This window comes from Pseudomyrmex gracilis, unplaced genomic scaffold, assembly GCF_002006095.1.
Source record: "Pseudomyrmex gracilis isolate BER0280 unplaced genomic scaffold, ASM200609v1 scaffold_14, whole genome shotgun sequence".
Lineage (NCBI taxonomy): Eukaryota > Metazoa > Arthropoda > Insecta > Hymenoptera > Formicidae > Pseudomyrmex > Pseudomyrmex gracilis.
The window spans coordinates 1,342,291-1,357,998 of NW_018020598.1; the positions used below are offsets into that span (position 1 = coordinate 1,342,291).

The 15,708-nt window shown below is 34.8% G+C and overlaps 3 protein-coding genes across 4 annotated transcripts; all 3 read left to right on the top strand.

Moving 5' to 3' along the window:
- The first annotated feature begins 1,713 nt into the window (after positions 1-1,713).
- LOC109863938 (PH domain leucine-rich repeat-containing protein phosphatase 2-like) lies at positions 1,714-3,614 on the top strand. Its single transcript, XM_020444636.1, has 2 exons — positions 1,714-1,829; positions 2,265-3,614. Exons 1-2 carry the CDS (start codon positions 1,812-1,814, stop codon positions 3,612-3,614), a joined length of 1,368 nt encoding a protein of 455 aa, XP_020300225.1. The 5' UTR covers positions 1,714-1,811.
- A 1,379-nt stretch (positions 3,615-4,993) lies between these two features.
- LOC109863875 (leucine-rich repeats and immunoglobulin-like domains protein 3) lies at positions 4,994-8,698 on the top strand. 2 transcript variants are annotated; one of them, XM_020444526.1, is made up of 4 exons: positions 5,003-5,194; positions 5,763-6,457; positions 6,695-7,518; positions 8,376-8,698. In XM_020444526.1, exons 1-3 carry the CDS (start codon positions 5,192-5,194, stop codon positions 7,506-7,508), a joined length of 1,512 nt encoding a protein of 503 aa, XP_020300115.1. In that variant the 5' UTR covers positions 5,003-5,191; the 3' UTR covers positions 7,509-7,518; positions 8,376-8,698. The 2 variants fall into 2 exon arrangements, with proteins under 2 accessions (XP_020300114.1, XP_020300115.1); XM_020444525.1 differs by lacking the exon at positions 8,376-8,698 and having other exon boundaries at positions 4,994-5,194; positions 6,695-8,138.
- Positions 8,699-10,699: 2,001 nt separating this feature from the next.
- LOC109863877 (sodium/calcium exchanger 3-like) lies at positions 10,700-15,432 on the top strand. Its single transcript, XM_020444530.1, has 2 exons — positions 10,700-12,427; positions 15,156-15,432. The coding sequence occupies exons 1-2, from the start codon at positions 11,076-11,078 to the stop codon at positions 15,430-15,432; spliced, it is 1,629 nt and encodes a 542-aa protein (XP_020300119.1). The 5' UTR covers positions 10,700-11,075.
- The last annotated feature ends 276 nt before the right edge of the window (positions 15,433-15,708 follow it).

Consider the following 15,708-nt stretch of genomic DNA (forward strand, 5'->3'; position numbering starts at 1 on the left):
CTCTTACTCACTCACTCACTCACACTTTAAATTTAAGGAAATAAACACACAGTTAATGAGAAAGTTCAATGATAAAATTATCTCTTATATTTTTTTCTGTTTGTTTCTTCTGTGCACATATTTAGAATCTTAAATCACATATTGGAAAAACTTACTTTACTTTGAAAACTGCGATATGGTGACAGTATTACATTTTTAGTCAAATCTCATGAATATGTCTGTTTTTCTTTGCATATAACGACATAATAAATGAATACATTTTTTACGATCTTTCTATTTTATCCTAAAACACTTCACTTCATTTAATATAGAACTGTCAAGAGTCTGTGATTATTTTTGATGACACAAGGCATTTGATATGGCAGCGCGTTTATTTTATCGCTACGTGTGCAAGCGAAGTTCTACGTTTACACTTGGTATTGTGGTCAGTGCGATGTTCTTCGAAAGAGCTTACGACCAAGCTTGCTTATACATATTCGAAACCATAAATGACGGGGTACAAAAACTGATTGTTGCATGTGCACATTTATGTTGTATATTTACAAGAATTGTTGTTTTATAAAATAGAAAAAATTGAGAAATTCTAAAATAAATTCGGTTTGCACGTAATAACTTTTTGTCACACACAGAGACTTTGGAAACATATAAAACATCGTTATGAGAATCCAATTATCGGAGTTCAAGATGCAGACAACAGTAAAACAGAGCCTCTTCCCGATGAAAAAGAAGATCATTAGAACCTTTCTATATGTATGTGTAGGCATAGTTAGAATTAATAATACTACAATAGCTCAATGTGTGAGACAAGTTATTATTTACTCACAAAAAGCGAGTACATATATTATTTGATCTTCAATTCACTTAAACACAAACTATGTATTTGATGCTTTAAAAGCTTGTTGAAAAATATATTTATTAAATTTGATAGACAATAAGTATTTTGCCAGATTTATATATATATTGTAATACAAAGAAACATTACATTATCAGTATTATTAATCTAAACAAAAAGATAAAGTTTTATTATGCATCTTATAATACTACTGCAGAGAAATTATAACATATATTTCCGCAAAATTGTTTTCTCTCTGCAAAATCTATTTAAAAAATTATATATAATAACAATAGCGCTAATTGAGAAATCATACATATGTATGTCTACTTCACGCTTGAAATACTCGATAATGTAAAATGGACTTTGCGTAGAAAGTGCTATGTAGAATTATACATTTATAGAATTTGCTTTGCGTGAGAAGTCGAAAATACAACCGATTTTAAAATAAAAAATATTTAATGCAAAAAAAACTTGGCGCGGCTGCATCGAACACTAACGACATACGAGTATTACACGTGCGCGCAAATTATTAACATTTTATTCAAGTAAATTTTAATATTACACGAAGCGTCTCTCGCTGTTTGAGCGCGACTTTGTTGCGCGTGAACTTGGCGCGAGGCACTACCGCACCTCTCTTGATATTTTATTTGCAAATGTATATTTTTGAACATTATCTGTCAGTCGAACTATGACTTATTGCCTAATAGAGATAAAATTAATAAACACCTGACCTTTTGATCTCTTCTAATATCCGCTGATATGAATTTTTTAATAATTTTGTTATAACATTTGTTTATCAGTATTACGCGTTATATACAAACACGTATATAAATACTCCGCACAGAACTAAAACTCCATTAGACGAGTTTCATTCAAAGTTGAAATCGAGTCGATTCGAGCTCAGTTACCAAGCAGCTATAAAAAATTGCAATTTTAAGAAATATTTTCAAAAGATATTTTTGTGTGTGTGCAAAAAATGAAAAGTATACCAATGGTAAGTTTTGTGTTTCTACTTTGTATATATTATACTACTATACTTTTACTTTATATATTTTTACTATATTTTTATATTACTAAATTTTATAAAAAATTAACTTATTTATATGGTTTTTGCAAATGTTATAATTATACATATTTATGTATTAATCTATGCATGATCCATGTACTCTTATGTTGTTATATTAATTATTACAGAAAGATTCTATATAAAAGAGTGTTTTCATATTTCTATATTATACCATATTTAAATTAACTCTGCTTAAAATTTACATATATTATAAAAAATATATTTAAAAATCCACAAAAGTTTTGTAAAAAAATCGATTTTAAAGTAAATACAAACTCGCGAGAAAGTAATTAAAGTTCAAAATGTCTATTACATTTTTTTTAAATTGTTTTACCATTACATTATTGCTTATTATGTTTGCAGATTATAAGCACAATAGTGCTTTTACTGTGTCACAATTTGATTATCACGAAAGCTTTAAGAATTTTACATATGAACAGCAATTACGAAAAAAACTTTATAGAAGGACTACCATTTAAGGAAGAACAGATTTTTATAAAACGATGTAACGACGAGTCGGAAAATATTAATTTATCTTCTTATGATTTGACCATTATAAAAGATAATAGTATAAAAAGTACATCAATTAGAAGTTTATCTTTAAGAGATAATAAGTTACAGGATATACCTGAAAATATGATAAAGAATTTACCATATTTAAATTGTTTAGATTTGTCGAAAAATGAAATCAATATTTATAAAACATTTTCAATGGAACATGCGTTTCTTTCTATCTTAAATTTAAGCAGTCAAAAATTACCAAATGTATTTGATGTTGAAACTTTTGATGAAAATTCTATCCCAACAATTCAAACAAATTATAAAACTATTGAATTTGATAATTCAAATATGCGATTAAAAAATTTACGATATATCGATTTAAGTGGAAATGACATTTCCACTTTGAATAAAGATTTTAATATGAACTTTCCAAATTTAAGCCACTTGTATTTAAATAATGTAAATGCTGACATTGTAGACTCGAGTATGTATAGTAAATTACCAAAATCATTACGTTGTCTTTCTTTGAAAGACAACAAATTAAGCGAATTTAATTTTAATAATTCAATAACACTTAGTACGTTATATTTAGATTCAAATCCGCTACAAAATATTACTATTATTTCTTACACTTTAAAAACTTTATCATTGACTAATTGTACAAAAGCAAACAACATTTATTTAGATGCACCAAATTTAGATCATTTGGATATTTCAAAAAACAATATTGACGTTTTAACTGACTTTGTAGTCACTCGTTCTTTAAAAACTTTTATGTTGAATTTTAACGAATTTACTACTGTTCCCCAATTAATTGATTTTAATCAGTTAATCGAATTATCTTTAAATTATAATAAGATTAAAATCATACCAAAAAATGTGTTCGCGAATCTACTAAGTTTAGAAAAATTGGAATTAAAAGGAAACAAAATTTCGTACATTGATGCGAACACTTTTAGTAGACTACAAAATTTAAAATATTTAGATCTATCTTATAATAAGTTAGAAATTTTATATAACAAATGGACATATTCGTTAATGAATCTTAAATATTTAAATATAAATGCAAACAAAATTAGTAATATTGTAGATTTAAGTATTCACGATTCGAAGTTAGAACATGTATTTATGATAAATAATCCTTTAAGAGAAATAACATCAAATGATATAAATGTATTATTACCAGATAACAGTACCGTATATATTACATAAATATATATTATAGTATAAATATGTATAAATATATATTAGTATATTATATATTACAGTATAAAATATAATTTAGTTTTCATATATATTTGTTAAAAAAGCTACAATAATCTTTACGTTTTATTTGTGTGATGACGTAAGACGCACGCAGAATAAAAATGAATGGAAAAAAAAAGAAAAACATAGCGTTCGTCTCAAAGCTCGAGTATTATCGGTAGAATTTGGTGTGAAAAACGTTACGGAATATCGTAAATTCTGAAAGATACTTATCTTATATTTATGGTAAATGTACTTTAAATATATTTGTATAACTAAAAATATACAATATATATTATATATATTATATATATATTATATTTTATATGTATATATTTTTGTATTTATATATGTATAATTATTATGCAGTTTTTTATTTACTTGATGATAGAATAAGTTATGTATGTACACACATATACGTAATATATGTAATATATGTATACATATATGTGTATATATGTATATCTTATATATATATATATACATACATTTACATGTGTGATATGTGTATATTATATGTGCACATAAATTGTATAATTTATATATAAATATCTATACACATTATATGCACAATAAAAAAAAAGTTTGGGAATCACTGCATTAAACTGATACTCAGTGTGCTATAATTTTTTTATCTGCTGAGTAGGTAAGCTGATATAGAAATTCTTCAGTAGAATTCTTGCTTGTATAATAGAAATCATTTCAAGGAAGTATACGCTAATGGTTCATTTAGTATTTTCAGTTTTACCTATACGTATGTATCTTTGATTTAATATTTTAAAATATTTTATACATTGTACATTTATATGTAAAATGAGATGTGATAAAAAATGTGTAATATTGAAAACTAATAGGAACAAATTTCCATGTTTTAACAAATATATGTAGACAAACCTTAGATTATTTATGTCAATTTTATATCATTAGTCGTTAAGTGATGCAATATCTATGTAAGTCTATCCATAAGAATGTATGAAGCTTCTGAGAAATGTTCATGGGGCATCATTTTACTTGCTCGTAGCCAGGACAGTATAACGACGGATTTTTCACCCTTGCTTGTATGAAAGTAAAATTATTGTACATTTTTTTATTTTCTCTTATACATAAGATATATATTTTTCTGCACATATATAATATATAATATATATGTAAATTACATATACATACAGATTAAATATATAAATTATAGTACATATATATTAAAGAAGAATATATGTAAATAAATCTATAGAATTTATTTATAACAAATAACTACAGAAATATATAGAACAAGACTTAAGAGAAAAAGAGAATGAGCACAAAAATATATATTTTTAATTAGAAACAATATAACATTACATACATATTTTACTTAGTGCGTTATGCAGACAGCACTGTTATTTGAATCTGCTAAGATGGCACCTATAAGATCATTGCTAGAGTATATAAGAGGGTTTCGTCGTTCGCGCACGATAAAAGGTGTCCGGCTATTCGAACGAGTGCATCGTACAACGTTCTTACATGTATAAAAAAGTTTAATTAAAATTTGAGCAACAAAGCCGTAAATGGTAAGTGTTACAAATTCTTTTCTTCAGAATTTATTATTATTTTAAACTCAAAATATTACTTCCCGTAATACATATATTTTTATTTTATACGCTGTTATTATACATATTATATATATATATATATTTTATACATATTATATATTTTCTAAATTATTTTATACTATTTTATCATTACTATATATATTATTTAACTATCAAAAAAGGTAATCAAGAGTATATATACAAAGTTTTTACTACATACATATATGTATTAAGTATAAACTTTTTTTAACTTTCAAAAAGCATGTTATATTTTTACACAAGAGACAACATTTTATATAAACCTTCATGTGACATTTAAAAAACATAATGAAAATTGTATAAAATGTGTTGTTCCGTGTGGGTTTTAATTCTTATTAAGTAATTGATGCTTTTATACTTTATCAATTAATTGTTAGTTCATATTGTTCTTTTACATAAGTTTATTTATTATATTTTTGTTTTATTATTATTTTTATTTCTTTTATTTTCTTAATGTTTGTATTAATAGTTTACATGTATATATATATCTGTTTTTTTATTTTTTCAGATGGCGTTAGCTTACAAATTTGTCATTTTTTTTCTTCTTATTATCTCACATGTGAAAAAAACTACTACAACTACTGCTTCTACCCCTTACGACTTCAGGAAAAGTACGGGAGTTATTAACTTTGTCTCAGTGAAAAGCAACAACGAATTAACGCCTTCAGTTACTCCATGTATTGTAACTAAACCAACACCTGGTAACATACAAGAAGTTACCTTTAATTTTTCTAACATGGGTCTTCAGAAAATCGGTCCAGAGTTTATTAAAAGTGACGACATCATCAGCCTCATTCTCGACACTAATAGTATAAGTGATATTTCGCAATACGCTTTTCGCAGAATGCGAAATCTTCATTATCTGAATCTTTCGGGGAACAGAATTTCGAAGGAAAAAATACTATCGTTTAACGGAACCGACAGACTAATGACTCTTATTATCAACAATAACAGTGACGACAGTACTGTAGATGAGTTAAAGGAATACGCAATTTTCCATAACTTGAGAAATTTATATCTGAGCAATAGTCAGTTGGAGAATATGCAAATTCCATTCAATATAACAACACCTAGATTGACTAGTTTGTATCTGAGCAACAACAACATTACTTCCAAAGTTGTCTTTGACAACATTCCATGGACGTTGACTCATCTTTATCTGGACAGGAATTCAATTGATCGAGTTGAACACGACAAACTTAGGTAATAATACTTGTAAATTAAATAAAAATTAATTATTTAAGTCGATTAATTCTCTCCTCTTGTTTTTTATATTTACGAGAAAGCATATCATAATTCACTTCGTGATGTTGTTGTGACCTTTTTTTTATTATCATTACTGTTTTTTAGCATTGATTATTACTGTTGTCGTATTAATTATTGTTGCTATTATATAATCTTATTTATCTCTTAATTCAGATAGATTTTTTACAATTTCAGATATCTACAAGAGCTCGTTATGAACAACAATATTATTACCAAAGTGTGCTTGGAATGTTCAGGGGAATCCATATCCTTGAAAAGCGCTACTAATATGCGGAAGTTGATTCTATCAGAAAACGTAATTTCGGAAGTGTCACCCGATGCATTCAGAAACACGGGACGTCTACAAAATTTGGACTTATCAAACAATAAGATTGTCAATTTGGACAATGACACTTTCAGTAACATGTTACGCTTAATCAATCTCTCCTTGGCTAATAATATCCTTACTGCTGTACCAAACGTGTGTTCCATGACACAGTTAAAAATTTTGAACTTGGCTGGAAATCGTATTGGCGCGGTTCGCTCTAACAGTTTCAAATGCTCCATGCAACTGGAAAATTTGTTTTTATCAAATAACAATATGACTACTATTGAGACCGGGGCTTTTTTTTATCTCACTAGCCTAAAGTATCTCGATCTTTCTAAAAACCACTTGAAGGAACTTCCGACGTCGTGGTCACATGTAACTTATAATGACTATAATTATCGTAATTATAATTCTTCTAATGGTTTGCAGGAGTTGCATCTTGAACAAAATAACTTTAACACTCTAGCTGACATATCGCTAAATGGTCTCACATTTCTACAACATGTTTATATTGACGAAAACCCTATACTAACATTAAACGTAAAGCATATGAAGAATCTTCCGTCGCAATTGACATTCCATGTGAGAAATATGCAAGAGAAACCGGATATAATATTACCGATAGAACCGATAACCGACTACAGTGATGAAGAGAATGAACAAAGCAACGAGTGGGTGTAAAAACGAGAATGTAAGAAAACTAATAGTAAGACTACACTATAAAGCAGAAGAGTGTTATAAATTATATATGATTATTATTATACAACTATAGTTTTGTTTTTTATAACTTAAAAACACAGAACATACTTTCGCTAACACAACTATATATTTCTGAAGTTTTGATTGTTTCTTAGTTAAACTTTATCTTGTACTTTTTTCAACAACAGTTTTTTACTATTTCAAATTGAACAGTATATTGCAAAACAATAAGAGATATGGAGGATAATGACATCAGTTAATTGTATCAATTTTATAATTTTGTTAGGTTTTTTTTAACACTTCTTCTTCTGCTTTTTCTTGTACAGTATTAACTTTATCGTTTATCACCGCACATATAAAGTGCACGTGTTTGCGAATAACAATTTTATATTTTTATAATGATACATTCGTTAACACGATTTTTTGACAATAATCGCTTGCAGTTGCGCTTTTTAAGTAGTCAAATAACTACTTTGTTTGCTTTAGTAGAGTGTCTAGTTTTATTACTTTAAATGCGCAAATTTTTAAATATAATACATATTGTTTTCCTCTAAACTGCGTTATATGTTAAATACGTACTAACTGTAACTGTATACATTTATATCGCTTATATATATTTTTGAAATAAACGTATTTTTTAGAAATTTATTGATATCAACACAAAACTGGATTTTATACACACAGCATATATTTTTTTAATTTTCACCCATTATATTGCCTATTGATTAAAGATAACTGATTCAGGATTTATATAATTGATTGATTTTTGTAATATTTTTGTTTTGTAATGTAATAATTTTTGAAATTGAGTTTTAAAGTGACTCACGAGGAATAAACAATTGTGTTTAGACGCGTTATTAGTAACTGAGGCGATTAGACGCAAGATGTCGACGCAGATACGTTTGCACCCCTCAGCATATCGGTTACGTGTGTAAAACGGATGATGCGCAGGCGCATTCGAGCAGCACACAAAAACGGCGATACGAGAAGGGGATGATGCAGCGCAACAAGAACGGAAAGAGGGTGGACATTATAGCGTGACGAGGATCGAGTTCAGAGCAACGGCACATATAGGAATTTCATAAAAGAGCGACACGAGCGATTCCTTTCGCAAAAGAGATGATTAAGTTTCAATATTGTGTTGTGTTAACTCTTTAATTTTTCGATGGTATCATTTTTGTATGTTACATAAGACTTGTTTAATTAATTGTACGTAAAAATATTAAAAGTATCTAAAAACTATTAGTAGTAATTCGTGCAATAATATGTACGTTTTGCAAGAACGTGGTTTTGAATAAGTCGGACCGTGTTCCCGTGCGTACGTCCCTGGATTTGGAGGCGTGGATGGGGGTTGAACGAGATAACGCTGTAACAAGGGCGGAAAACGTGAGAATGAGCAAAGAACAGTTTCGAAGAGAGACAGAAAGGATCCAAAAAACAAGAAAGATGATGAACAGGAATAGCGAGGGTAAATTCACGGAAGAATAACGATAATCCGTTAGATTATCTATACAAAATCTGCACTACGAGTAATGCCATCAAATTTCCGGATTAAAGCAGAAAGGAGTTTCCTTCGAAAAATAATTTCTTTCCGGAATTGTTTCGTCACAAGTAAACTGCGAATTGTAACGTTTAATCGTATTACGAGACTCGGACGCGAGAATTGTGAAACTACTCGTGGCTGCTACCCTTACTTAAAAAAAAAAAAAAAAAAAAAAAAAAAAAAAAAAAAAAGAACGTTAAAGATAGCGCGAAAAAAAAGAGGGTAAAGTGGCGCGCGAGGGTTCGATAAGGACAAAGATATAAATACGGAGGGGGACATTAGAGAAAAAAGCGTCAGATAGAAAGAGACAGGGGGAGAGAGAAAGTAGGGTTGTTAGACAGAAAAAGCGTTCCGGACACTTTGCACAAGCAACGAATACCAAGTTACTGGCTGCGTGGTAAAGCGTGACAAAGAGCGAAACAGAGGGACGCGCGCAAACACGCGGAAGGCGGCGGCGTTTCTTCGCGAAACGCGATGAAGACGGAGGTGCCTCGCCACGCCGAACGAGCTCAGGGTTACGTTGCGTCGGTGCAGTAAAGTCGACAGAGATGAACATACCTGCCGGCACGTAGGAGCGGACGAGAACAAAAATATATATATACATATATATATACGTATATATATATATAATCGCGGCGAGGGTGGTGGTGCCGTTAGCGCGCGGGTAAAATAGACAAGGATGAAGGCATCATCGACGCGATGAAGTGAAATAGAGACGGAGATACCGCCGGTACTGTAAAGTCGACAAGAATAGAGACAGTACGCTGCGAGACGGACAGAGACGAAGATACCGCTGACGACGAGGTCGGCGATACTGTCGGCATGATGTAGTAAACGAGGATGGGAATATCGCGGGCGTGTTGCAGCCGACGAGGATGAGGCTAAAGCGAGACGAGAGAAGGCTAAAGGGCGAGTTGGGGGGAAGTAAGGGGATAGGGTGGCCGCGTCTGGCTAGCTCGAGACACCACTCCCCACTCGGTCTGGCTGCTCTCTCCTCTAGCTTCCTCTCTTTCTCTCTCTCCTCTTTCAGTGTTCGTTCGAACGCGGCCCGGTACGGTTCTATCTACCCCGTTGGTGTAGAAGGGTCCGCTTCGTGATGGGAACTCGCCGCCGCGGTGGTATCGGTAGGTTCCCTCGGTAGCCGGTTCCCAGCGCCGATGTTACCTTCCTTGGGGTGGATCGCGCGGTTCCAGTTAGTGTCTTTCCGATGAGAGCAGGTGTGTGTGAGGAAAGCGAGTTCAGCGGGGTGAGAGAACGTGCGTGAGTGCGAGAACACGATCAGGACGAAGAGACAGACAAAGAAAAATTCGTTGGAGACTGTCCGATGAGAGAACAATGTCGAAGATCTTAATAAGAATATTAAGTTAATCAGTAAGGAGACTAGAGAAACGTCAGCTTCGTGTTGATCAAACATTGCAGTTTGCTGATATGGTTGTGTTTGTTGGTGGAGTTACCGATACATCATCATCATCCCCTTGACAGCAAAAAGAAGCAGCACATTTATATCGCGCGGGAAAGATCGAATCGAATTTATCAGAATTTTCACGTTCGATATTAAAACTTAAGTTTTTTTTATTCAGTGTCTCTCTCTCTCTTTCTCTCTTTCTCTCTCTCTCTCTCTCTCTCAGTATGGTAGAAAGAAACATTTGTGAAGAGAAAAAAAGAAAATTATAATAAAAGTATAAAGAAAAAAAAAGATAACAGTGAGTGTTAAGCTTCGGTTGTTTTCCTCGAGTATTAAAACAGTAACAACCCGTTTTTGCTGTTTTTGTCTTCGTTTACAAATATAGAAAGAGATATAGAGTGACGAAAATTCTCGTAGAAATATTAGAGTGAGTCACGGATGTGAAAAAAAAATATAAAACCGCTCGTAAAACCGCTCTAGTTATTCTCAATGAGAAATGAGACTTTTGGAGGAGTTTCATCCCCGAAAAGACAACAAATAAATCGCTAGAAAGGCGCAAAGAAGTTCTACTAGAAAGTTTTCAAAATACAGCTCGGACAATATGTCTGGGAATTACTCGGTGCGCTGCGAGCCGGGCCTAATGATACCTATCTGGTCTCCGGTAGAAAATTTGCATCTAATTGACATCATCTTCCGGGGTATAGTGTACTTCTTTTTCTTACTGTATCTGTTCATCGGCGTGTCGATCATCAGCGACCGCTTCATGGCAGCCATCGAGGTGATCACGTCCAAAGAGAAGGAGCTCACGGTACGCCGTCATGGCAGGGAACCGCAGATTATCATAGTGCGAGTGTGGAACGAGACGGTAGCCAATCTGACCTTGATGGCGCTCGGTAGCAGCGCGCCCGAGATTTTATTGTCCATTATAGAAATTTGGGCGAAGAACTTCAACGCCGGCGAGCTGGGTCCGGGCACGATTGTCGGTTCCGCCGCCTACAATCTCTTCGTTATCATCTCTCTGTGCGTGTTCGTGATCCCGAACGGAGAGACCCGCAAGATCAAGCATCTCCGCGTCTTCTTTGTCACAGCCACTTGGAGCATATTCGCCTACGTGTGGCTGTATATCATCTTGGCGGTGACCAGTCCGGGTGTGCTGGAGGTCTGGGAGGGTATACTTACCTTCCTGTTCTTTCCGGCCACCGTATTGACGGCTTACATCGCCGACCGACGACTGCTGATTTACAAGTATCTGCACAAGGGCTATCGGATGAACAAGCGCGGTGTGATTGTGCAGGCGGAGTCTGGGGACTCCGAAATAGGGGTGGAGCTGGAGATCAAGCCGCAGCAAGATGGTCTCCACGGTATAGTGGACCGCTTAGCCGACGCCGACTCCCCCGAAGCGAGGGAGTTCGAGCAGACCCGACGTGATTACATCAATACTCTGAGAGAATTGCGCAAGAAGTATCCCACTCAGCCCTTGGAGCAGCTCGAGGTGATGGCGCACGAGGAGGTATTGGGCAAGGGTCCCAAGAGCCGGGCCTTCTACAGAGTGCAGGCCACCCGGAAGATGGTGGGCGCTGGCAATCTCAGCAGGAAGATTAGCGAAAGAGCGCAGAGCGACCTCAGCGAGGTCAAGGCTGAGCTGCAGAAAGCGGAAGCCGAGAGCATTGACATCGAGCACGTAAACGCCATGAGGGTGTTTTTCGAACCTGGCCACTACACCGTGATGGAGAACGTCGGTACCTTTGAGGTGGGTGTCACCAGGACGGGAGGTGATCTGAGCAAGCCCTGCAGCGTGGACTATTGCACGGAGGACGGATCCGCGGAAGCGGGATCTGATTACGTGAGCGCCAAAGGAACTCTGACCTTTGAACCTGGCGAGACCAAGAAGACTATCCAACTCTCGGTCATCGATGACGAGTTGTTCGAAGAAGACGAACATTTCTACGTCAGGTTTGTGTGAAACCGTTTCAAAAAAATGTTTCTTGCAAATATTCATAACGACACGAACTGTTCGATAAAAAAAAAATAATTTTTAAACCGAAAGCTGAAATCGTTTTTTTTTTGTCGTTTGTTTAATCGATCGAAAACTCAAAACTGTTTGTCACGTTTTAATATCGTCAGAAGTTCATATTTCCTTGTACGTGTAAATATATATTAGCAACTGCGACGGGACGTCTCATATAATTATCGTGCTCAGTGACTAGTAGTTCCTATAGATGATTACGCATAATTGTTCGAACGTAATTGAACTTCCGACGTTGAGATAGAGTTTACGTTATTAAAAAAGCGCGATCGCGCTTCGATTTCGCCAGAAAGAGGCGTGGTTCTTAAAGTGCATCTGTGCCGCATCGTACGTGCACCGCGATCACAGATCATCGATTTAAACAGCGAAAGAGGCAATTATTCAATTGAATTCGAACAAGTAGCATCCGCAATTTGATCAGTGGATAAGCCGCTCGTCAATTTAATCAAGGACTTTAGGAGCAATTAGCGTGGCCGTTTTTCTTCATGCAACTGACGCACTTAACGACGCCCTTTGTACGCCGCACAAGTCGGAAAAATGTCTGAGATGCACGCGCATTTGAAAACAAGGTAATCGATAATTTGAAAAAAAATGTGAGGTGTCGATTGCCATCGTACGTAATTGTAGAATTATATTTTAACGTTTAATTTCATATCTTTCCGCTCTGTCGCTGAAAGTGTTTTTACTTTCCTCTTCTTCGGATAAATATCGCGATCGCGCTAAAATTGAATGGATGACGTCACGTGAAAACGAGTATAATTAGTATAGCCTCTACTTATGTGGGACGACATTACGATGGAGCCGTGTCTTGTTGCGTCACAAAAAAAAACACATACTCTGGTGGCAAAGGACACGACAGAAGTGACACTACACGCGTCACGGCTTTGAAGTTTCGCTCGCTTCAACCGCGTTATTATGTTTTTCAATACGTACATACATATAGAGTTTATCTCTGTGTTTCTTTTTCTCTTTTGCCGCTCGGTCTTCTCGAGAGAGTCTTCCTCTTCTTTAGAAACTCCCGCGAAAAATCGACGTAACACGTCTCGCGGCGGCATGGAAATGCGGTAAAATAACGCGAAGAAAAAAAAAAAGAACGCAAATATAGAACGAATAGATTTTTTTTTTATTTCACGCCATGATCGGAAATTACGGGGCTCGTGTTGATTCGGTCACAGATGACCTGATATTTCGCGTATTATTTTTTGCTATATAGTTTGCGCCTCGCATGTCGCAGATTACATCGTGAGGTCGTGCGCGGAAACCGCACGCGGTTTATAACGTTTAAAAGTTGAGTGTTCACGCTCTCAGATAAACGCATTTGATAATTCGACCGGAGGGAAATCCACAAAAATAATAATGTGCACACGCGGATGTTAATTTTCCTTCCCGTTCCCGGTTAGTAGTTACATTGTTACATTTCTGCGTCGATTATTTATAATAAAGTTTTGCACCGATTTGTGCCGACGATGTAGGTCGAGGAGAGAGATCTGTATTACTTCTTTACACGCGCGTCGCACGATTCGTGAATTTAAACATCATTGGTTTTTATTCATAGCTTTCGCGGTGTGTCTCGCGTGTGCGCGTGAATTATTTTAACATCGCCTTGTACAAGTGACACATAGAGAGAACTTGCGCACGCGATCTCGTGTGAGGACCGAAATCTCTCTTCCTCTCTCTTATTTGCGCTACGTATAGGCTCACGTAAAATAAAAATATAATAAAAGTCGTAATAAACATAAAAAAACCGAAGGGATACAATGAGATCTTCTTGTGAAAAGACATCAAAGAAAATCAACGAATCAGAAGTTTCGAGGATAAAAATTCTCTTTGAATGACAAATATTCAAGATTGAAATTACAGATCAGCCTATCTGCGTATAAATATATATCTGATTAAAGTATTCTGCGGAATAACATTTTTACATGAAAAGTAAAGAAAAGAGGGAGAGAATGGGAGAGAGATTTGACTTTCAGATTACAGGACGCTCGGTCAAAAGCGCTCATCGAATTGAAAGACGACGAAGACTTCAAAAAAATTATTTATAGTACACATTTGTTTTTTAAAAAATATCAAAATATTTATTACTTAAAGTTAAAATGAATATGTGATATTGTATATGAATGTTATTTCTATTAATTTGTATTACTCTGTTTCTCTCGGATTTATAGTGACAAAAAGTTCCAAAGGATTCTGTTGCCGCAAACCTTATCGCGTTGCTATCACGCGAATTCGAATTTCTGTTGTGTTTACGAGCGAGTGTCTCGAGGCAATTCAATACGAAAACGGTTTTATCACGCTCGCGTACTCAACATAGTTGTCGCCTCGCACTTGCTCGCGAACATCGCGAGCGACCGTGGGGACACAGAGTTGTTGGATTATAAACAAGTTCACTTCCCGGAACTACGACCGGTCACTTATCGCGACTATAGATCAGGAGGGATACTGACCTTTCATTCTGAAAAGCTTATAGATACGAAAGAAATTTAAAAATGTCACTTTTGTGACGTATTTACATACGCACTGAAGCCATCGTGTAACTTTAGTTCTGTCGCATTTTGCGCCGGACTGTAGTGCATTTCTTTTTTTATCGATTCGGTTTTTTGTGATATAATGAAATAATATATTGTCAATATCATATTTTTCTGACGTTTTTAGACTCAGCAACGTGTCGCAACCGGCGATGCTCGTCTCGCCGAGTCTGGCAACGGTGATGATCCTGGACGACGATCACAGCGGCATCTTCGGCTTTCCCGAGAGAGATGTGGAACTGGTGGAGAGCGTGGGTCAGTATCCCCTGCGCGTGGTGCGTTACAGCGGGGCCCGAGGACGCGTCGTCATCCCTTATCGCACGGTGGAGGGCACCGCAAAACCTGGCAAACAGTACGTGCACATCGAGGGCAGTCTAACTTTCGAGGACAATCAGACGGAGTGAGTAGTAACGTACTTTCGTTTTCTTTCTTTGAACTGAAATGGTATAATTAAGCTGGATTAATTAATAAAAAGGGAGCAAATTATTAATTTTTTTTTTACCGTGTAGCTTTTTTTATTTTTCATCTCGCCCTTGTCGAGCTCATTAACTCCAAGGGCGAGCTTGTATCAACAATCTCTTTTTCTTTGAATGATTGATGTTCGCTCAGGAAAAGGAAGTTTCATGTCGAAGAGCAGAAAAGAGCACCCCGAGAGAGAGAGAGAGAGAGAGAGAGAGAGA

What these genes read in the sequence shown, in the direction of transcription:
- LOC109863875 (XM_020444525.1), top strand. An exon ending in GTTGAACACGACAAACTTAG is followed by an intron (nt 6,458 to 6,694) that starts GTAATAATACTT and finishes TTACAATTTCAG; the next exon opens with ATATCTACAAGAGCTCGTTA.
- LOC109863877 (XM_020444530.1), top strand. Translation starts at nt 11,076, where the DNA reads ATGTCTGGGAATTACTCGGTGCGCTGCGAGCCGGGCCTAATGATACCT. An exon ending in GACGAACATTTCTACGTCAG is followed by an intron (nt 12,428 to 15,155) that starts GTTTGTGTGAAA and finishes TGACGTTTTTAG; the next exon opens with ACTCAGCAACGTGTCGCAAC.